Below are 22,436 nucleotides of genomic sequence, written 5' to 3'. Positions count from 1 at the left end.
TAGTGCTTTGAACTTAGTGTTTTAGTTTACATAATGGTTGGTAATTAGAATTAACAAACAGTTGAAGAAGGGAAACTTGTTCCAGGTTATCCCCAGACTGCTAAGTGGTGTGTACAACACTACGCACTAACCTGTGTGCGTCCCATTCCCAGCCTACGTCTTCTGTAGGCAAGGGGAGCAAATGCATCTTCAGTTTCTCCAATAACATACTGGTTTTACTAGCCGTCTCCTGAGATGGAGAGCAGCGCACTGCAGCTTCAGTCATGTTGATCTCAGTAGTGCACTTGATATTCCATGTGGGTATGTGCTAAAGAGAAATAGGCAGCAGCCCAGAGCTTCAGCTTATGTATTGGGAGATAAGAGAAGAGAAGATCTTGGGAGAGCACCTCTGCTTTTGGGACTTAGATGAAGAGCTGTGTGTTTGGATGCTTCGAGGAGGGGATGGGGAAAGGAGGAGGGGACCTGGTTGTTTTGTATCTGCCTATTTACAGGGTTCTTGGTCTTTCTCTGGTCATTTTGTATCTGCCTATTTATGGGGGCTTTGCATCTTTCTCTGTACATCTGGTCTGGCACTGTTGAGGCAAGAACTGGCAGATTGAAAATGCCCCAGTACAGCTGCTTGAGGAGTTAGTGGTGTTCAGCCCTGAACAACGCGACTCAGCCAGTTATTTCTGTTGTCTGGTGCCCAGCCACATCACAACTACGAGACTTAACTTGGCTTCTGCTCACTGAGCTGCTGCTTTTGCTAGATCATGAGGTGAAAGGGGAAAGGGAGGTTTTATGATTGCAGATTCAGAAGGTGAAATTATTCAGGTCCGTAGGTGGACAAACATTCTTACCAGTTCCCTCTGTATTTTTTTATTTTTGTACCTGGTTGAAAAGGCGAGGGTGTGAATGAGTACAAAGATTTCTGCTTTTGTAACTAGTTACGAGCAAGTGAGTAATTGTTACTTGCAAGGGTATGTATGAATGTTTTATTTCCTACTTAAGACTTCATGTATAGGAAAGGCAAATAGGTGCTCAGGTTGGAAGAAAGCATGATCTTGCAGAACAGCTAATAACTCTGAGTAATACATGACTGGATGCAGGTATCCTCTCAGGAAAAATTGCCAATATATGAGCAGTAGAAACTAACAATTAAAGGTCAGGATTGGTGTTTTGTTTGCATTAGGAGGAGAATGGTGAGGAATTTAGCCTGGCTGGAGCTGTGAAATTAGCAGCAGATGTCAGCCAGGCTCTAAGTGCAAAGACCATTTGTTCTTTCTGTCTCCAACAATTGCAGCCTGTCAAAGCAAGTAACTATTTGGGATTTGACGTTCAGAGGGCAGACAAAAAGACAGCAAAATGGAGTTAAGATGCCTGAAGACAAGACAGTATTCTGAAGGTGGGGGTCATGATGCTGCTGTCATTAATAACTTAGCACCAGACAGTGGTTTAAGGTAATGCTTTGCAGATGATTGAAGACTTCAGGAATATTGAAAGGCAAACGAGGAGGAGAATGGCCAAATATCCATTTTGTTGTGGTTCTGCTGAAGGAAGGACAGTGAGTAGAAGATCTCTTGAGGTGAGATGGCCAGGTAAGTGAAGCAGCAAGTTTGGGGTTGGGTCTAATGTTTCAACCCTGTCGTTCTTTCCTGTCTGTGTCGAGCTACGGTTTGAGTAGTCCGTGTCTCAAAATCAAAGCCAAAATCTGGTCTTCCAGCATTTGAAGGCTCGGCATTCTGGAAATAAATATCTCTGCTCAGACATGTAATTTAGAGTGGGATTCATCCTGCTGACTCAAGCAATTAAAAATCTTAGCATCCAGTCCAAGCCCATCAGTAAGATACTTCAGAAGACGATTCATCTGCTCCTAAAATATGAGATTCACTGCTTATAAAGGTGCCTGTCTCTCACTGTTGACTACAGGGGACTTCTTTTGTGTGGTTTAAATGAGATGTGTAACTTCTAGAAAACAAAGGTAAGTGTACGTTGCACACTTAGGCACCAGGACATCTGCACTTGCACAGGACTAGCTGACTCCTGCCGTGGATTTTGGAGCATCTTACCCAGGAAGTTTGCAAATGGAGAATGTCAAATACAGTGAGATGCAACACGGTGCAGAATTGCCCAGGCTTGTCGAGATCCAAGCTAACGAGTCCCTAAGGCATCTCTGCACTCTGTTCTGTGCTTAGCGGAGGACTGACGCTGCTGGGTGGCTGCTTAGCTCTGCGTGGTGGTCCTGGTGTATCTGAACATAAATCCTGGGTGCCCGACAAAGTTGCAGATGCATTGGAACACTACGCAAAGAATTAATAAAGTAGATACCAACTTCTGTTGTGAAGTAATTTGCAAATGATACGATGAACACAGGCGTTGCCGTGCCATGTTTTACTTTGGTCTTGCACAGCTACATCTCCAGTAGGATCTGCTGAATTACATGGGGGGAGTGGGCAACTGATGTGGTGAGGAGCCACTGCCTGCAGTAAGGACGGAAATTACGTATTCAGATTTTCTAGAAAGTTTTAGTATCACATCAGACAAAATGATAAATACGTACAGTGAATCGGAAGGAAAGAGGCAAAGACAGACAACTCCCAGCACATTCACTAGGGAGGCATTTACTCCTTGAAGGAGCATTTAGTATAGGTTATGTGCTGCTAATTTAAAAAAAAAATAAATGAGGCAGTCAAGTTGTGTGTCGCTTAGAGCTGCTTTGGAAATCTGATTTTACAGAGAAACCTGGTGTTTTAATAGATTTAAATAAAGACTTTCAAACCTTGTGGAATGGAATTTTCGAAAAGTTATTCTAGAAAATTTGCACGGAGTAATTTTGAAACTGATAGTATTTTAAATTAAAAAATGGGAGGTTTGGGCTGTTTTTCACATCTATTGTTTTGATTTTATTTTGCCACATGCTACAACATTGAGTTATTTTGTTCTTTTCAGTTTCAGGAAAACAAGGTACATTTGATCTAGAAGAAAGAAAGGTAGCAGCGCTCTCTACTGACCATATACCATTTCAAATGTTACCATGCTACACTGCTACTATGGTCCCTCTATTTATAAATCCTAAAAAGACATAAAAATAATATAAAAGCGAAAGTCCCTGGTCAGAACTCATCACTTTTATAAACTCTGATAGGTAAAAATAATTCATGCTCTGGAAAACATCTAATAGCACAGAAAGGAACCTGTTCTTCAAGGTCAAGGCAACTTTAATCATGAACTGTACAAATAAGCTGGTGTCTCTTGTGTAAAGCTTACACTAGAGCTGAAGGGTCAGTTCAATTTAAATTTGTTCAAGCTTAGTGTTTATGGTGAATCATATCCTCAAATTCACCAAAACCATTGGTGGAACGTTATTCCCTAATCAAAGCTCATATGGCCAAATAGGTGGGTTTTCAGCAAGTATTTGGGATGTACCATAAGCCAGGGGCTGCTTCTACTTTTCCTTTTGTTTAATAACCACAATACTCATAAATGTCTTTCACAGGGATTTTAGTTTTCCAAAGTGGCTTTCTGTGATTTTTTTTTTTTCTTCCCCTCAGTGGAAATAATACTTGTATAACAACCAAGTTCCTTTCCCCAGTTGCTCTCCAACCCTATTGTGATATTACACACAGAGGCCATAATCTGGGGAACATCTGTATCACAGTGTCAGCTGAGATTTTTATATTTGTAAGGAAAAGGAGGATTTCCAAGGAAGAAGTTTAGGTTTGGAGCTTGTGTTCTTTCTGTACACCAGATTTCAGTGTCTGTTTAGTATGTGCACCTTAATCTGCCTGTACGTCTCCAATTGCATGGAAATACAACAGAAATGGATTTATGTTTTCATCACTAGAACGGAGAGAGGTGCCTTTTTTTTTCTTTCAGGTATCTGGGGAAATGGTCTAAAATACTATGAAGTGTATCAGTCAGTAGGATTTAATCATATTTGACCTTTTTTGAGGCTGAGTAGGTAGTTTTCAATTTGCTGAGCAAGATGCCTTGATTTGCCTGGTGTGGAGCACATGTTGCTTTGCCTCCCTCCGGTCCTGGTGCTCCTGAGTCTAGCCAGGACGGAATAAAACTCCTTCAGACGATGCCCAGTGACTTAGTCCGGACTCTGTGCTACTTTCTTGTCTTCTAGGAATCTCTTCTGGAAATCTCTTGTCCCTCAACCAGTGATAAGTTTTCATTACTCTGTGTACATAAAGTTGTGCGGATGTTTTGGGGTTAGATGGGTGTCTGCCTGCCTTCAGTTTTGGCAAATCAAGGCTGAGCAGCAGATACAAGCTGGTGTAAACGTACCCCCTGGCAGCAGGTTATTGAAAATACAAGTGGGGTTGGGATGGTACCATCCTGAGGACATCAGCTGAGACAGTGGATACCTTACTAGCCACTTAACTCTGGCATTCAGTAAATCTTCTTTAACTTTTCCACAATTTCTTTTTCATGTTAGAAGGCACTAAGCTGCCTCTTCTGTGCCTGTTTGCAGCACTGAAGATGATGGACTGTCCTTGCTGCCTTTGGCATTTTCACATTTATAATGATGGTTTCACTTTTTACCAGACCTCAAACAGACTTTCAGAAGCGTTTGAGTTTTTTTTTTCCTTGTTTTATCCTGTTAGAGGGGCAAAGTGATTACAGCTCAGTTTTGAGAGTGCTGAGTGGTTAAAGCTCTCTTACTGTATTTGTCATAAGGTACATGTCTATGACATGACACTTTTTAAAAAAATCTTAATAGAACAACATCATTGCTGCTGACTTCACAAATCAAACCTTCCCTGCTAAAATGGATCTCATCAGATACTGGGAGAGGTTACCAACACTTGATAAACCACAGTACTTGCAACTCCTGACACAAGATGCATGGAGTTGTTTACTTCACCAGCTCTAGATTTATTCCCAAGATATAAAACTCAATTTTGTCAGTAATAGTTTGTTCTTCCAGTTGCAGTGAACTTGAAGATGCACTCTTTTAAGTCGTTACTAGTAGGACTGCAGCCTTTGGAGGCAGGGGAGAAAATCTGGCTGCTCTGCAGAAGGCAGAGCCCTGTGATGTGAGTAATTGCTGGGAGACTCGTCCTGCATCCCCACCACTGACCTAAGAAACCTCTGTCGGGGACATTGACTCCTGTCTTTTATTGCAGGATTAAGATTCTGTGTTGTAATATCCAGAGCTCATTAATGAGAGGGGAATATATGGGAAAAGCGGGATTCCTTTGGTGCTGGTTGGCTGGACTCCCCTTGGGCAGCCAGCGAGGGACACGGACACTTCCAGGCACTGGTTACTGCCCTGTAAAGCAGGCATCTAAGCAGGTGTGACAAATTACCCTTTTAATCTTGACTGTTTTAAATTACTGCCTTGGAATAACATGCTTCAAAAGCATCCGTTTCTCCATCTATAGTTTGGGGGATGTAGAAAACTGGTGCAGACAGATGTCAGCCGTACCCAGGACCCTGCCCCAAAGCTGGCAGCTGCCTCGATCCCCCCTCCCAGTGTTCACCAGCATCTCCCCAGGCAGGTTTTTGTGTGCCCAAGCTTGCTCCAGCTATAGAGGAACAACCTGTAGTTGTTAAGTTTGCAAAAGACTTAACGGGCAGCAGTGCTAAACACTGGTATGTGTGATACATCCAGCTGATAATAAATGATCAGGGGAGGGAGGGATGACCTGGGATGCTGCAGAGATCTCTTGATTTGAAATGGGATTATTTTTCTTTTTGCAAACGATGTGTAACTGCTCCTGTTGAAGAATAGTTGGACGGTAATGTTTAAGAAGGTATAAAACGCTAACCAGCCTAGGAGGAAAGGGTAGGAAAGGCCAAAGTTAACAGCAGTACCTCAAGCTTATCTCGACTGTGATTCTGGTTCTTTGAAGGCTTTTTGAAGTTAATAGGGAGAAGAGGAAAAGTTTCTGTGCAAAAGCTGGTTTATGATATTTAATAACTTCTGCTTTTCATTTGGCAAAAGTGGAATTAATGTTTCTTCTAAATCAAAATATTTTAAACCCCCTGACTCCAGCAATGAAGGATTATGCACAGGAAATTTTTTCTTAAATGTGCAGTTGGAGAATAGTTAAGTGATGTTACTGGGAGTTTAAGCTGCTTCTACGAGTCTTAATGCTGTGGCAGTAAAGACAAAGCAAGAAGGAGAAGGGGGATGAGGTGGCATTTTGAGAGAGAAATGAATTCAGCAACATGAATCATTGGTATAAAAGGCTTTTGTGGAGAAGGCTGTACCCTGGGAAGCCTGGATTTTAAGGCTGTAATTGGAATTTGAACTTTGGGACAGATCCTTAACTGGGAAAATCAATGTGGTTGCAATTGGGCCTGGTCAGTTAGTTTCCCTGTAATAAAACAGCTGGTAAAAACACTTGTACAGCTGGTCCTTCCATCCCTGCAGCTAAAATGAATCTCGCTGTCCAGGCGGAGTGAAACACTTCACCCAGCCTTGTGTAACGGCTGGAAAATCCAGTTACGTCAAACTTGGATTTTGAACTGTAGACAAAATTCACTTAATCTTAGTTTTTAGATGAGAAGGTAGTAATAAAAAAAAGCAATGATTTAAAAAAAAAAAATCTCTATAATAAAGAAAATGAAACCTCATAGAGTGCAGCCTGGCCAGCAGATAAGGGCTGCTGACCTACGGTGTCAGATTTTTGTCCCATCTCTACTGCTTTCTCATCTAGTCCAGTTCCAGTTTTTTAACACCTGCTCGCCACCTCCCTAACCTTTGAAAAGAACTGGGCTTGAAGTGATGTGAGGCATAAAACATTCACTTCCCAGCTGCTTCAGTCAGGGCAGGAGGCTCAGAACTGCAGAGCCGTGCTGTTTGGGTGCTTGCTGGAGAGTCCCACGGTCTTCAAAGGACAGAGAGCATTTTTCCACTTTCCGTGCCAAGTAAGGCCTTTTTCTTGCGCAGCATCCATGTACGACATTCACAATGTTAGTGTTTAGCACCAAGATCCCTTTCCTGGGAGCGGGAATGCTGTGATCTACACCTGACAGATGTTATAATGAACTCCTGTCTGATCGAGCAAAGTTTCTTCAATCATTTCAATCACGTTATCTTTGGGATGCAGATGTGAGGTCTCTACAGAAGGAAACTTGTCCGCGTTGCTTACTGGATCTTGCTGCAAAAAAGAAAAAATACAAATTTAACTTCTTAAACAAGCGCATATATCATGTCTATGCATAGTCCTTGCGTTTCCCGAGTTCCCCTGCTCTCCCAGACAAGCTGTACATACCTTGGGGGGCTTTGGGGCAAAGTCTTTCTCGCAGACGTGTGCTACGATGCCAGCGGCCAGAGCATCACCAAGGACATTGGTCATAGTTCGAAATCGATCCCTAGATGAGAGAGAGCTGTGAGGATGCAGGTGGTGGCCACAGCCAACGTGCCTGGGGTCTTCTATGGCTTTAAAACATGTCAACCCCCCATCCCTAATGTCTCTACCACTGGTTTTGCTAATGGCAAGTTGAGACAAGCGCAGTATTGCTCTTGCAAATACAGAGAGAAAATGATCCGTGCGATGTCTCCGTGAGCCCAGTACCGTGAAGGTGACGGGGCTTCTTTTGTCTGGTCCTGCTTGTCTTTTTAATGCATAGACCTGCCTGTGCTCCTTCCCAAACTGAGGCATCATCAGCATTTTTAGCTCAATGTGGGGCTGAGCTGCCTCAGCGAGTCATAAAACTCCTTGAGATGCCTCTTGGGGGAAATTTTGGTTTTCCAGCCACAGCACCTCTCTTGTTTATCCAAGCACCTCTGACATCAGTAGGAAGTGCCAGCACATGGTGGTGCTGGGTACCCTGCAATGCTGAAAGATTGAACTCGTGTTGGGTTCTGATTTTACAAGTTGCACCTGAAAAGTTAAATTTCCTTTTATGTGGAAGAAAGAGAGAAGCAGCCAAGATACTTGATGCTGTTTCCTCTCTGTCCAGGGTGGCTGCGAAGTACAAATCGGCAACCCACATGTCAATTATGTAGAAGTCAGTGTCTACTCTGGACGTGTTTTTACCTAGCTAATTTGCTTCATTTTTATCTTGGTACTTTAAAATCAAGCATCAGTTCTGATGACACGTGAGTTTGAGAGAGAAGTTGCTTATTAAATGTGAGAGGGGTTTTTGCTGCATCTGTTCAAGAGCTGACAATCTAATTTTCTGCTACAATTTGGTGTACAACCAACTCGAACTTTACCTTGTTACTGTTTTGATGTGACATCTATTTCTCTCTTCTACTTGTGAAAACGCACGTTTCAGAAATAGAAACAGCAAACTGGATGAGCACATATGTAAATTATTACCCGTGGTTTATGGTTTATTATTGGTTTTGCTGACTGGTTTGGTTTTTTTTTTCCCTGGAGATTGTACTTTTTTCCTAAATGATTGCACATTTCCACCCCTTTTGTCGCTCTCTCGTTGTTGTTAGCATCTTTCTGGCTAATTTTAATTTCTCCTTGTATGAAGCCAGATACCTTTCACCCTGCCTTACCAACCTTGTTCCTCTTCCAGAGAGAATATTCCACCAAAACAAATACCGTACCATCCACCACTTCGCTTTGACTCTTCTGCTGCCCATCCTCCTTTGTTCACAGAAGACTAGGACTTGAGGTATTTCTAGGGAATACATTAACTAGCAGCCTTACACAGTAATGCTTTATGAAGACAAGACTATGCACCCATTTTCCTCCTTTTCCACCTTTTGGTATGGCGGAAAGTAGCATCCCTTTGATCTCTTAAAAGTATAAATGTACATATGTTTCAGAAAGATAGATTTTGTTACTTATTTGAGACCTCCAACAAAGATGTGTTGTACAATCAGATTGGAATTTAGATAAAAGATTGAGACAAGCTGGTATTTCAAACGGGGAACCCTACTTGAGAGAGCTGAATATCATCACCACTTCTTCCACTTACCTTAGTGAGGTACCAGGCAGTGATGGGCACCTCAGAACAGAAATACTGCAAGTCAAATAGTCCTTTAGGAGACCGTTTGCCTATAGTTATCATGGGCTATTTCAAGAAAATAATTGGAAAATGAAGAATCTCACACTTGGCTCCTGGCCTTGTTCTGTGACCTCTTAATGTCTATTTGCCTCCATGAGAGCTGCTTCAGTATGTCACCACAAATTGGGACGTAGCACCCACCCATAACATTACATCTGGAAAATACTTACAGAGCCCAGTCGACTGCGATGATGAGTGTGATATCGTCGGTCGGCAGCCCAACAGAAGTTAGCACGATGACCATCGTAACGAGTCCGGACTGGGGGATCCCGGCCGCCCCTATGCTTGCTGCTGTTGCTGTTATGCTGCAAAGAGAAGGCGGCTGTGCAATTATTGCATGTGGGGTTTTTGTTTGTTTGTTTAAAAAAAAAAGCAAGCGTATGGCAAAGTAAGTTAGTCCTGTGTGGAAGGATTGGATCAGATCTGGCTTCTTCCACCTTTCTGGTCCCTAACGCTATCCTGAATCCCTGCCTGCGCACATCGTGGCTGAGGGCTTGCAGCAGGTACTCTTGGCTTTGTGCTTGCACAACACTCCTCTGTGTTCCAGTGTAGGTAGTCCCTGCATAAAATTGCTAAATATTTGCAGCTGTACTTAATTATTTTTAATCTAGATAGGTGCTTTATTTCCTTGCTTATAAAATGAGGATATTGCATTCCTGAAGGGGAGTAAATTATACCTGCACAAACCCTTCTATGCTAAGATAATTCTTTGCTGCAGGTGTTGACCTGCTCTAGCCGTGCTGCCAGTTCACAGTCTGGCTTTTATCTACAGGCAAAGTCTCTGATTCTGCAGCAAATTCTGTGGGTGCAGAGCCTGAGCTTTCCCTGGTGCACAGCGCAGGGGGCTGGTACACGCTGCGCCTTTCCCTATTCCTCAGCTTTCCAGCAAAGTTTGCTCTGTGCAGTAGCAAGATCTCTGCCAAACAGGAAAAGTGAGAGAGATTGTTATAATGTCTATAAATATGAATAGAGAGAAATAATTCGGCAGCCGCAAAGAAACATTTACCTTATCGTTATAATTTGTCCCAAATCCAAATCATATTCATTGACCTGGGCAATAAATATAGCAGCAACTGCTTCGTACAGCGCCGTGCCATCCATGTTGATGGTGGCACCGACAGGGAGGACGAATCGTGCCACACGTCTGTCTATTCCGTTGTTTTCCAGGAGACACTTTAGGGTGATGGGCAAGGTTGCTGAGCTGCGGAACAAGAAATAATCAGCAATTCTCTGCGTGGAGCTTTATAAATAGGAATCAACGTAATGGTATAGAAATCCAAGTCATCCTGAGGGCAAATGCAGCAGCGATATCGTACAAACTCCTACAGCAATGAAAGTTTCTTCAACTTGCACTGCCTGGGGAATATACATAACGAGCCAAGTAGTCGGTTAGCCGCTGGCTGCAAGGTAAACCGCTCTCGGTGAGCAGCGATGTGTGATGGTTACAGCTTTGTTGTACTTCCCCGGTCCCCACGTTAATCCTGCAGCACCTTGAACGCTGGTAATGGGGCAGCATCTGCCAGCACTGGCCGTACCAGGGTCCAGCCAAGACCCCGTTGTTCCTCGTTCGTCTCCCATGTGCTGCTCGCACGAGGAGCCGCTGCCTCGGCTCTTGCACCCCCCTGACATTTTTCTCTTGTTTCTGTCTAGCACGAAGACGTGAGCTGTCACGCAGGAGTCGGGATAAGGACGTGGAGGAAGAAGACGGGAGTGGAAGAAGGGAAACGAACACAAAAAAGAAGTCGATGGGATTGCGATGGGCTCTTGGAGGCAGGGACTGCTTTTCTGAAAGGAGTTGGCTGCTGCGCGTAGTTTGTCCCGCGTGGCTGGGACAAGGAGCAGAGTGCTCCCGCCGTCCTCTCCGTGACGGCTCTCCCAGCTTGCTCAGCTGGCTGTAGAGCAGAGAGGAAGGAGAAAGCCTGACGGAGACCCAAATTCAGGAGGAGATCGAGTAGTTAAGAGTAGCAGCAGAGACCTGCAGCAGTGGGTGCTGGGTTTATTGGGATTACGTGAGGAAGCAACATTAGGGAGGCCAGAAAAACCCTTTGCCTAGTCAAATATTTTCTAAGAAAATATTTTCATTTGCATGTCTTCCACAAAGGATGCTGGTTTCTGATGTAAATCTTCTTCATTGTTATAAAGAATGTTTTCCAATGAAAATAAAATAGATAAAAATAATCTAAAATTATAAAAGCTTACCAAAGTAGACAACGCTTTTCTTTGGAGGAGCTTGGGCTACACAGGCATTGATTTAAGACTTTCAGTAAAGTGTTCAGAAAAGCTTTTGATGTTTTCAGTTAAAACCCAGGATCATAATCTCACCCTGTTCTATAAAGCACCTACAACAGCCCTATTTTGAGTTCTTTGAAAGAAAACTGATTGCAGCAATTAAAAGTGCGTGTGGTTTGCTCTGGGAAAACCCCAGGAGAGGGAGAGTGGAAGAGAAATGCGAGCTGGCTGGGTGTGAAGATGCATTGAGGCTTTTCCCACTGCGGACCAGGGCAGTGCCAAACATCCCACTAACTACTAAAACTAGAAGCGATCTCATTTCAAATAGTGCTGGAGCATAATTTTGCTTTGTCTGAATTATACCTGTTCTCCCACAGCTTGCCGGGCCATGCCCACAGCCACGTCTCCCTTGACTAAACCAGATACCTTCTTAGCTGAATCAGCGTATTTCAGCCATGTTTTCATACCTGGACGACGTAGCTAAGGCAATCAGCAAGGCTTGCAGTATCCCCTGAATGAAAGCAAAGGGGTTTTTCTTGGTGATGAGCATAAAAAGCAGAGGTAAGAGAACGAGTCCATGGATGACTAGCCCTGACACTACTGTAATGGCATATAGTCCCAGTTTCTGTCCTATAACTGATGGATCTCCCATCTCAAGGATCTTTCCAGCGATGAGAAATACAATGCCAAAGGGGAAGTACCTGCAAAGAATAAGCATCAAAAATTATTTATGAGGGTGCAGCAATCATTGAAGCACTACATGATAGTCATTACAGTATTTGGTACCATGTGGTACAGTCATATGAAAATAAATCCAATGCTCACAACAGATATTTGTAGATGCGTTACCATTAGATAGCAAGTAAGAAAATAACTGATTCAATCAAAAACAGATTTACCAAACTGCCATCGAGACAATTTTCATGACTGCTTCGTTCAGACATTGGCACACATTAACCAGCGGTGTTCCTCGCTCGCCCATTTTTCCCAGGAGAAGTCCTGCAACCAAGCACATTGGTTTATATTAATAGTACCACGGGAGCAGCATGTGTCATGCTGAGTGTCTTGAGGCTCTGGTGGTCACAGAATGGGTTTCACTGGGCAAACTCATAGCAGGTCAGACTTAATACAGATTTCCTCATGTCTCATGGGTCACGGTAATTCTCTGCTCCAAGTAAACACAAGCATCTAGCCTTTTCTCAAAAAAGCCCACACCAAACACAAATCCAGGATACGGATTATTCCTTGCACAGATAACTGATAAACTCTTTACTGCTGCTCAATACTGGAAGAGCCACTTCTCAAGGTGGATAAACTGTCTTTTTCCTATTTGGTAATACAAGAATAATGTAGCTCCAGAAACAAAAATATTTTTTTTTAAAAAGGACAAAGCTCGGTGGGGTTATATATAGCTGAGGATGTGATGACATGTTGCATCCGTGTCCTTGCTCTGGAGTGAAAAAAGCCACATGCCACGTCTGCCACTTGAATGAGCTTCTTTGGAAGTGCTCAGATTTTCTCGCTCCCTACGGGTGCTGGTGGTTCTTGGTTCCCTTGTGGGACGGGCTGTGCTGGCTGCTGACCAGCTATTTCATGCAGGTGGCTTTGTCGGTGGCTCACAGGCTGTACCATGGTGGTGACGACACATTCAGCTGTACAATAATATGTCAGGAAGGATCCAACTGAGTTGCTTAGATACAGGAATTAAGCCTCCAGTATTAATTCTGTTTTTTTTCTTTTGATGTTGTTGTATTAACCTAATTCCAGTCTAATTTTCTGTTGAAAGAATACTAGAGCAGAAATACATGAATGGTTAGAGGGGTCATGGTGCTTTTTGGTCTGCCAGCACAAAATTGGCCAGTGCTACATCCCATTGCTTTCACTGGCGAGGAGGTTTCCCAGGTACCCATTGAGCAAAAGAAAAATGAGTCTTTGAGTATTTGCCCGTCTAGTTTCCAGCCCGGTGCATGTCCTTTCTGTGTGGTCCCATTAGCAAAAATTACTTCTGAAGCACTGTACAAGTGTCTTCTTTAGCTTGGAAAAGAAGAATGTAGTCAGATCTTGTCTTGTCCCTCTCATCCCTCTTCAGTCTTCAGGGCTGAGGACTCCTAGAGACCCTTGGCACGTAGCTGGCTTGCTCAGAAGAGAGATGAGATCATGTCACCTTTGCCAGGACTTTCAGAAATGAGACAAAGCTTGGCGTATTTAAATCTCAGCTCTGTTGATATTCATCCAGTATTTGGTGGCTGTAACAGCTGGTTTGAAAGAAATCCATTTCTCTTCAGGTCCTAGGAACAGCTGATTTGGAAAAGATCACCCTAGCAAATGGACAGCTGATTTCAAGTAACTTTAAATCTCTGCCCTTTTACAGATTTCAGAGGCAACAGAGAGGCCTGGAGATGCTTGGTGTCGGTGAAGGGATCGCTGGACCTGTGGTAGCTGTGTGGGGTTACCATCCACAGCAAAGCTGCGTTGCCTGGCCTTCCCTGTCCCTCTCCTGTTTTCTGCTGGGCAAACCCCGTTAATTCAACCTCTCCTCGCAGGTAAAGCTTCCCACAGATGTACGAATGCCCGTTTCCAGGCTACCTGTCCCCGGTGCAGGTGATGCTCTGCCAGTCTGCGGCTTCATGGAGCTCTAATCCATCCCGTGCAAAACCCAGGGAGTGCAGCTGGGTGGCCGGGACTGGCTCCGGTCATCTCCCTCTGCGTCCTAACTCGGTGCTGATCCTCACTCCCACACTGGCAGGGTGTGGGGAGGTGGTAATCTCAGAAGAGAAAAGCAGCTTCTCCTCACTTGTTTGGGCTGGAGGAGGGCATATGTCCTACAAGCAGGTCCCTGAGCGTCCGTGGTCTGCAGATGGTGTTGGTCAATGAGACAGGAGTCTGCCCTAGACATCTCTTTTGTCTGTGAGGATCTCTAAGTGGGTCTGTCTCTGCCTGGTCTCACCGTGGCCATCTCCTCCATGCACTCCTTGTATTGTAGCCTTTAAAACTGGCTGCTTCCCCCTGGCTCTGACGGCAGTCTGGTGTGCTCCAGTGCATTGCTGGCTACGCTGCTCCCACTCCTCAAATCCTCTAATTGGCTTTTTGGTTCCTTATACACTAAGGTCAAGCTCCTTGCCCTCACCTCTTAATCTACACGTAATCCTCCCCCCATGCTCATCTCATCGCCTCCTACTCTTTTTCCCTCCCGGTTCCTCCCTTTCTCACTCAGCCTTGCACCCCGCGTCTTTCTATCTTACGCTTTGAGCCAGCTCCAAGTTCCTCCTTCCCTTGACTTTCTCCCCTTTAAACCTCATTCTTCCCTAACCCTTGCATGTTCTCTCCATCCAACCTCTGCTCCTTCTTCCTTCCTGAAATTGCTGCCGAGCACCTTGTCCATGCGGGATTGCAAACTATTCAACACAGGAAGCTTTCTTACCTTCTTCAGAAAGTCCTGTTAAAAATTTCCATACATTTGTGATGGGCACAAAGTCTGACCCAGCTTTCACCTGCTGCCTGGTCAGGGAGTTTGAACACTGCCAGCATGAAGGGTTTGGGCTGTTTGTAATGAGCCGTGTCCCAGGTAGCCTCTGCAAAAGTTATAGCTCACTTCAGCAGACTTCATAAAAAGGACCCTCCAGCTTATGTGACAATTTGAAAAACCCTCAGGACCTGTGTTTGGGCTGTGAAGGCTCATACAGCAAATGTGGCGAGAAAACAGCCTTCTTGGTGTCTAACACCTTTTTTGAGCTCCGTTACGGACAGTACTGACAAAGGTGTTGGTACAAGCTCCGTGCTGTGCCTGGTTCCCCAGGGACTTGAGCAGTTAGAGCTAAAATAACCTCGTCCCTCTGAGCATCCCTACCTTGGTTTACAGCACAGTGGCCACAGCAGTTACCACCCTGGCTTGCAACCACCACTGAACAGCCCTGCAAGCTGGGTTGGGGCGCAGTGCGGAGCCCCGTTCTCTACCGAGCAGGTACCTATCGTTGCCGAGAAGATGACGATGCCCAAGACGTTCATCTCATTGCTGGTCCCGGGCAGAGTCCTGTAGGTCATCTCAGGCGACGGCGTCAGCTCGAGGAACACAGGCCGATGAATTTCGGGGTTTTCATCATCGGGTGCAAAGTAAATAAAACTGAGAGATTTTCCTGGGATCTTTGGAAAGCCGGGAGACTTCACCACTGGGACAAGAACAGTTCGATACTGGAACAAAAGCAAAGCAGTGAGGTTAGTGTCCTGTTGGCAACGGACTCCATCCTGCTCTGAACACAGAGGGAAAGGCATCACTGGGCCAGGTGGTCCTGGAGGTTCACAGTTTGCTTTTCAGGCAGTAAAAAGCTGGTGAAAAGAGAAGCAAGAAACAGGCAAGGGGAAGCGTGGTTGTTCCCTGCAGACCTCAACACAGCCATCCTCGAGCACGACTGCACTTCTCTGGACAGACACATGGCATTTGGGAGTCAGGTCCCTGCAGGATCCCAGTGCAGCACCGCGTAGCGTTGTGGTCCCTGTGCAGAAGCCTCTTCACCTCCCATCCCTCTCCTTCTGGGGGCTTTACAGATGCTTTCCCAAGGCCGTGAGTTTGCTCATTTTCCCTTCTCCCCTCCACCCCACGTGGCCCCTTCTCAGTGTCTCCCCTTCGTCCACCCCAACCTTTCCTTCAAGCTTTCCTTCCCCACGCCTGCTGCCTGCCCACCCCTCCGCCTCTGCTCCCTGATCCCCAGGAACTGGGAAGCCCCTGCACAAGAGGAGGGTCCTAGGGAAAAGACATTGTGCTGCTGTTGTACAGGAGCCCTCCCAGGCAGAGGGCAGGCAGGGGTGTCCCTCAGAGTCCACACCAGCACCCTCCCTGCTTTGGGTGCCTGCCCTGGGGTGAGCAGAAATCAGCCGGGGAGCAGGCAGGGTGGGGAGGGAGGCAGAGGGAAGGGAAGGGGCTTGTGTCCAAGTTGTGGGTGGGGAAGAGTCCCCAGACAGGGACAGCAGCCTCCTCTGGAGCCCAGCACCATCCCAGCCACCTGTGGTGGTGGAGCTTGGTGAACTCACCTGCTGGAATGAAGCCTCGATCAGGTTAGAAGGAAACATGTTTCTGTAAGAGAGCAATTGCGCAGGGGTTAAAGTGCGTTGCGAAGACGCAGGGAACAACCTGGGAAGCACCTCTGGTGGGCGCGAGGCCAAGAGGACCATTACAGCCAACACCAGCTTGACGTCCTCTTTGCAAGCTGAGGGCAAAGACAGGCTGGAAGGTGAACGAGGAGCAGGACTCTGAATCACGTGTAAACTGGACTCGCAGAAAGCCAGAGGTTGGGATGGACATCTGCCGTCTCCAGCCCCCTGCTCAGAGCAGGACCACCTGCAAAGCTGGAGCAGGATGCTCAGAGCCTTGTCCGGTCCATTGAACACCTCTGGACATGGAGATTCTCCCCCAGCCCTGGGTCTGTCCTGCACCCCCCTCCACAGTTAACCCTCATCCACTGTTTTAATCCAGCCTTGGGCCAATTCCTCCTCATTTTTACCTTGCAAAGCCCAAGGAGCTGCAGGGTTTGGCATGTCATGGCTGAGGCTGCAAAGGGAGAACCGCTGAGCTTTGCAGGGAATTTAATTCTGCCTGTTCTCTGCTGCTGCACCCCTCTTTGCTGATGGCTCTGGGAGGAGAGTAATGGGAGTGACAGAGTGGCCAGAGGGACGTGTGTGGGGAGAAATGAACCTCATGTCACCAGGCTGGGAGGTACCAGTGCCTGGTCAGCGTGGCCAACGGTACTCCTGTTCCTCTTGAGATCTCAATACCTCCCGGGAACACAGTGCCCTGTGGGAAGACCTTGTCTGTGAAACGCCATCATAAACTCGGCTCCTCCTGAAATCCTGTGATGTACCTGATTAAATCCAGTAACGCATCAGCGGAGCTGAGCACCACTTTCCCCACAGAGTAGTCATCCTTCTGGGCAGCTGCGCCGGGGTGGATGCTGACCACGAGGATGATCCCGACAGTCACTGCCATGAAGGTTGTCCAAAGGTAGTAGGTGATGGTGATCATCCCCATCTTCCCGCAGGCCTTGGACTCCATCGTGGCCAGCCCGGACATGAGGCTACAGAAGAAAAGAATGTGGTCAGTGTCTGCTCCCAAAGCTGCACAAGATGCATCTGATGGGCAAAATCTCCAAGGTGAGAGAAGCTTCCATAGATTGTTTTTTTTTAACCAATGCTTGAGGGCATCACCAAGCACTTGCACATTGGTTTGCCTGTGCCCGCAGGACCTCATGCCCAGGATGGGCTTGTGGCAAACCAGGCTGAGCTGCAAAGGGCAGAGACACCTTTCTGAGTACCTTTTCAAGGTCTGGCCGTGTTTTCTGTTTTCTCCAGGGGATAAGAAGTGAATATTCATAGTGTATTTTGATGGTGAGTAACTAACACTGCTCTTTTTTTTGTGATGCTGTTCTCTTAAATCTCCGACACCCTGTGCTGCTGCTGCATGTCACTGTGAACAGCAAAGAAAGGTATTAGCAAGGTTTATAAAATCCTGGTGGGGACGGACCCCACTCCCCCAAGGAGAGAGTATGCGTAAGCTTTCCTAAGAAGTAGCCCATAAGCTACTTTTAAACAAAACTGGACTAAAAATAGAGAGGGTATTACAGGCTGCACCAGCAAGGAAAGCTGGCCGGTGGCGGTGCCGGCACTGGGGGCAAATGGGAGTGTTTGGGGTCTGCAGCGTGCCGCATGTACACGCAGACCTACACCAAGCTCCTGACCACTGTTTTTCACTGCTCCAGCTCCTCCAGGGCCCTGCAGAGCCCTGGCTAAGCCTGCCAGCAGTGTTTGCCAGTTGCGCGATGACCCCCAGGTGGAACGTGATGGAGACAGAGGCTGCAAGGGTTAATGCCATGCTTGGGGACACACAAGGGATGGGTGGTTGAGGTGGTGGCCAGCCCACAGATCCCCTCCAGCAGCCACGTGTCCGGGAGGAGAGAGATCCTGGGAAGCTCAAGAGGGACCACAAAAGCAACATGGAGGTAGGTGACGCTTTCCAGTGTGAAGCTTGGGGAGCTCCAGAGCTGAGCCCCAACCTGGACAAATCCATCCCCAGAGCATGCCTGGTCCCCTCTGGGACGATGCATAGAGGGAGGATGCCACTTCAGCATCATTCAGTAATTAAATAAGAAAAAAGCCTTGTTCAATTCAACATGCAAGAAAAATCCTGGGAGCCCTGCACAGGACCCTGCGCCTGCAGGCAGAGTGGTGGGCTGGGACAACCCAGCATCACTGAGCTGCAAGGAGGGCTGAGAGCACCCTGAGAGTGAAGGAAAACCCAGGCAGCACATCTGGGAAGGGAGTGTGAAATACCAGAGGGGAAAAGAAAGCAGCTCTGCAAGGGCTGATACTGAAAAGGCCAAGTGTGGCCAGGATAGAGACCACACTGCTCCCAAAAATAAACCAAAGGCAAATGGCACAGCAAGCAAACTCTGAAAAACAATAGAGAAGTGACACATCCTCAAAGGAATGAAGACCTAATTGTTCTCTGGGTATTTCTAATGAGCATGTGCCGGCAATTGTCTAAAATATGTAAATCCATGTAAGCTTTTCAAGACCTTGCTTATAGACTTGAGTATGACTTATCAATCAGCTCTGTTTCTTATTTCTAGATCTGGACGGGCTGATAAAAGTGGGATTCGTAAACATATGCAACATTGAGGGATACTTGTGGTTTCTACCTGAACTTTCTCAAAACCCTCTAAATAAGGAAATCTGCTTTGAGTTTAAACAACTGCCCATCATCAACTACCCATGGATTGTCCCAGCATTGCCAGCTGGTGGGGCCCAAAAAGAAAGGAAACACCCCAGCCAGTGCAGGTGTCTGACCAGGGTGCAGGTGTCTTCCAAATCCAGGTGAGTATTTGTCCCAGCCCATTGCTGGGAAATCATGGGGTTTGATGGATACCAAGTTGGGGGATGCTGCTTGGTTGCTGGCTGCTTGGGAGTGGGGTTCTTCTCACCCCAGGCAGTTTTGGGGTGATCTCCTGAATGGGGGACCATGGGGAGATCTCCTCAATGTGATGGAGAGATGGTACTTTAGAAGCAGAAGGTGCTGTCTTACCTAGAGGTGATCAAGGGCAGGATCAGCATCTTCAACATCCTCATGAGGAGCTCTCCAGGAAAGGAAAAGTACTGCTTCTCCTGCATATAGAGCAGAGCCGTTGTGTCAGGTGGGAGCTGAGAAATGGACACTGATCATGGGCTGAGGGCTCAAACCTGATACATTTGCCTTTTTCCCAACAGGACCCAGCTCTGAGCTTGGTTCCAAGCTGGCAGCCATTCCTTGTGGCACTCAAAGACACTGTTTGGCCGTCCCTTACTGGGAGCTGGGTCAGCAATGGGAAATATTGCCCATGTGGGAAACCTGGCTGTGAGCCAGAGAGGGGCATGTGGGGCTGGTCCTCTCCTAAAAACACCCTTGGATCCATCACCTAGGGGATGGTCCCCATGGCCCCACCACTGGCTCCTCCTGAATGTCACTGCACTTGTAATTGGGGAGCAGAGGCTCGACTGCATGTGCAAAAGTGCCCCAAAGATGTTGGGTGCAGCCTGGTGCCGGCAGCAAAAGGTGGCAATATCTTGTGGCTGCAAATGGCAAAGGCGAGCTCAGGGAGAGCCCAGGTGTGTGGCCCATCTGTGGTGCAGCCTCACGGTACACCAAGGGAAGTTTCCACCCCGCAGCGTCCGTCCACCCTCGCACTCCTCACATGAGCATGGGGAAGGGCTGCCTGGAGAGGGACCCCCAAAGCCTGGATCCCACAGCCATCACCAAGGGAAGGGTGAGGGGTCTGCGAGACCAGCAGCCAGCACCCCTCCCTCCCTCCACCGTCACTCGGTCCGTCTCTCCATCCACCATCCTTCCGGCTGCTGAGTTCCTTCCATACCTCCATCCATCCATCCATCCCTCACTCCATCAATCCATCCGTCCACCTTCCCTCCCTCCCGGCCCCCAGTCTTTCACTGTGCTGCTGTAGAGGTGTCAGGGACGGATCTGAGATGGCCCCAAGCCAAGCAGGTGCTTTTCATTACTCCAAAGTAATTAACACCACTGGGCTTTAAGGGATGCCAAGGCAAACTATTAAAATAAATGCTCCACACTGCTGTCCCTGCACTAACCCATCCGTGTGGCCTAAACGTGGCTGATTTCCCCAGGGACCTCACGTAGAGTGAAGCCGCAATGGGTCCACCTGGGTGCAAGGAGCAATAGCAGATTTGAACAGCATCTTATTTGTCAGTGGGTTTCTCGGCTTTGTGACACTTTCCCATCACAGGGAGGAAAGCAGGGACCAGCTGCTTCCCCAGCCCCTCATCGGTGGCACGGATTTTGGGACAAAAGTCTCTAATGGGGGGAAGTGGCTGCTGGGGACCACATGCACGGCTGTGGCAACAGGGCGAGACAGGACCGTGGCTGAGGGTGGACGAACTTGGTGCATGGCTGGACGAGGGGCAGGAGTCTGGGGGCTCTACCAGCCTCAAGCCCGGTGTGGGCGGCTGCCGAGCTCTCACAGGCACACGCACCAGGATGCAGGGAGATTACACACGGCTTCAATTAAGTAACAAGATCATCCCCGCTGCGGGTAGTGATGCTGAAGGGCGTAATTGAAGTGACAAGACTTTGCTAAATCCTCGTGGGTGACACGGGGATGTTCCAGCACCAGCCAAGCTCTCCCCGAAGCAGCATCCCCCGTCCCAGGCTCAGCCAGCCTGGCCAAAGATCAGGGCTGAGCCATAGCCAAGATGCCCAACGTCATTAAAGCCGTGGGGATTTCAGCACGGTGACATTTAACAGCACAATGCTCCTAGAAAGCGCTGCGCAAACGCACCTTTTAGGTGTATTTTCTCCAATGCTTTTGTCCCCAAGGGTCCTCAGAGGAAGGTGACCCCTGAAAGCCCCCCAGGCTCACCACTAGCCCCATATTTATTTGCTGGGCCTTCTCCAGAGAGTGGAAAAGTGCTTTGGTTGAGGATCTGTGCAGCCTCTGGGTAGAGTAACAGGAGGAGCTCATCCCTTGGACCCCAGTGCTGCTGTTTGTGTTGGGGGGAGCCTGTTACCGCTCATCCAGGAGACGAGCATCCATTCCCCCCTTTCCCATTCCCATCGACCTGGAGTCTCCTGCAGCCCAACAGGGTCTGTCCTGGAGCCCCCCACTCCCAGTGGAGGGAGGCAGGATTTGTCCTGCAGCTTTGGCATTTGTTGGCAGCTTTTTGGTCAAAAAAAGAAAAAAAGAAAGCCACAGTGAGAAACCTGCCCTGAGGGGTGGTTTCCTTGGGCAGAAGCCTTTGCTTTTGAGGCTGTGCCCATCTGGGGCCCTTGATGGTGATGTCTTGCTGGCACCAGGGCTGGTTGCCCCAACTGCCCTGCTCCATCCCCCTTGCTCCCGTCCCCATCCCAGCCAGGCTTACCAGCTCTGTCAGCTCCAGCGCCCGCAGCAGGAACCCCAGGAGGCACCCGGTGGCAACCGACAGCATCGATAGGGTCAAGAGGCCATTTTTACGCCAGAAAGCCGCTACCCACTTCCAGATGTGCAGGAGGGTCGTGGACAGTGAGTTCAGCAAAGCTCTCCTGAACCGCTCCCACATGGTCATCCTCAGCCACCCAGGCAATGTCCCTCAGAGCAGCTCCCAGCCCCGTTCATCGCCCTGGGCACCACTGTGCTGATGGATCCCTGCCCTTTGCTGGGAGCCGAGCACGCCAGTGGCTAATCTCCAGGACCAAAAGCTTCAGGGCTATTTGGGAGCCTTTCCCATAATGGAAAGTGACGTCTTCAACTGATTAATCTGGGCTTGGCATCCTGCCGGTGCTCCTGCCGAACCCTCCCACGTTAACCCTCCACCCCTGGGATTGGGGCCGCGTGCTGCAGGCTGAGAGCAGGGATTCAGCCCCAGAACTCCCTTCCCGTCACGGTTCCTGATCCAAAAGTATATAGGTCCTACCAATGGAGGCTGCCACAGGATTTGTGCTCCCACTGGCTGTGAGTGCACACCCTTTCTACCCCACATCTGTAAGGGCTTCGCAAGCACAAAGCTTGCAAAGGAAGACTGTTTCCCAGTTAATCAAAGAATTTCCCATGGCGATCTGCACAGACTGTCAGCTGAAGGCACTGACAGATGATGCTGAAAGTGCCCACAGGAATATCTACCCCAACAGATCCGACCCCTCTGCTAGCTAGCTCTGCAGGCAAGCTGCCCCAAGGCCATGGGATGCTGCTGGGATGCCTGGTCGATAATCATTG

The 22,436-nt window shown here is 47.7% G+C and overlaps 1 protein-coding gene across 1 annotated transcript; it reads right to left on the bottom strand.

Annotated features, from left to right (window-relative positions):
* Window positions 1–5,526: 5,526 nt before the first annotated feature.
* LOC126042060 (excitatory amino acid transporter 5-like) lies at window positions 5,527–21,905 on the bottom strand. Its single transcript, XM_049808651.1, has 11 exons — window positions 21,607–21,905; window positions 19,265–19,344; window positions 17,049–17,261; window positions 16,222–16,264; window positions 15,162–15,384; window positions 12,096–12,195; window positions 11,664–11,897; window positions 9,974–10,168; window positions 9,138–9,272; window positions 7,212–7,311; window positions 5,527–7,097 (listed from the first exon to the last, which is right to left on the bottom strand). The coding sequence occupies exons 1-11, from the start codon at window positions 21,787–21,789 to the stop codon at window positions 6,960–6,962; spliced, it is 1,644 nt and encodes a 547-aa protein (XP_049664608.1). The 5' UTR covers window positions 21,790–21,905; the 3' UTR covers window positions 5,527–6,959.
* Window positions 21,906–22,436: the final 531 nt, after the last annotated feature.

Source organism: Accipiter gentilis, chromosome 8, assembly GCF_929443795.1.
Source record: "Accipiter gentilis chromosome 8, bAccGen1.1, whole genome shotgun sequence".
Lineage (NCBI taxonomy): Eukaryota > Metazoa > Chordata > Aves > Accipitriformes > Accipitridae > Astur > Astur gentilis.
This window is presented reverse-complemented; position numbering and strand designations above follow the sequence as displayed.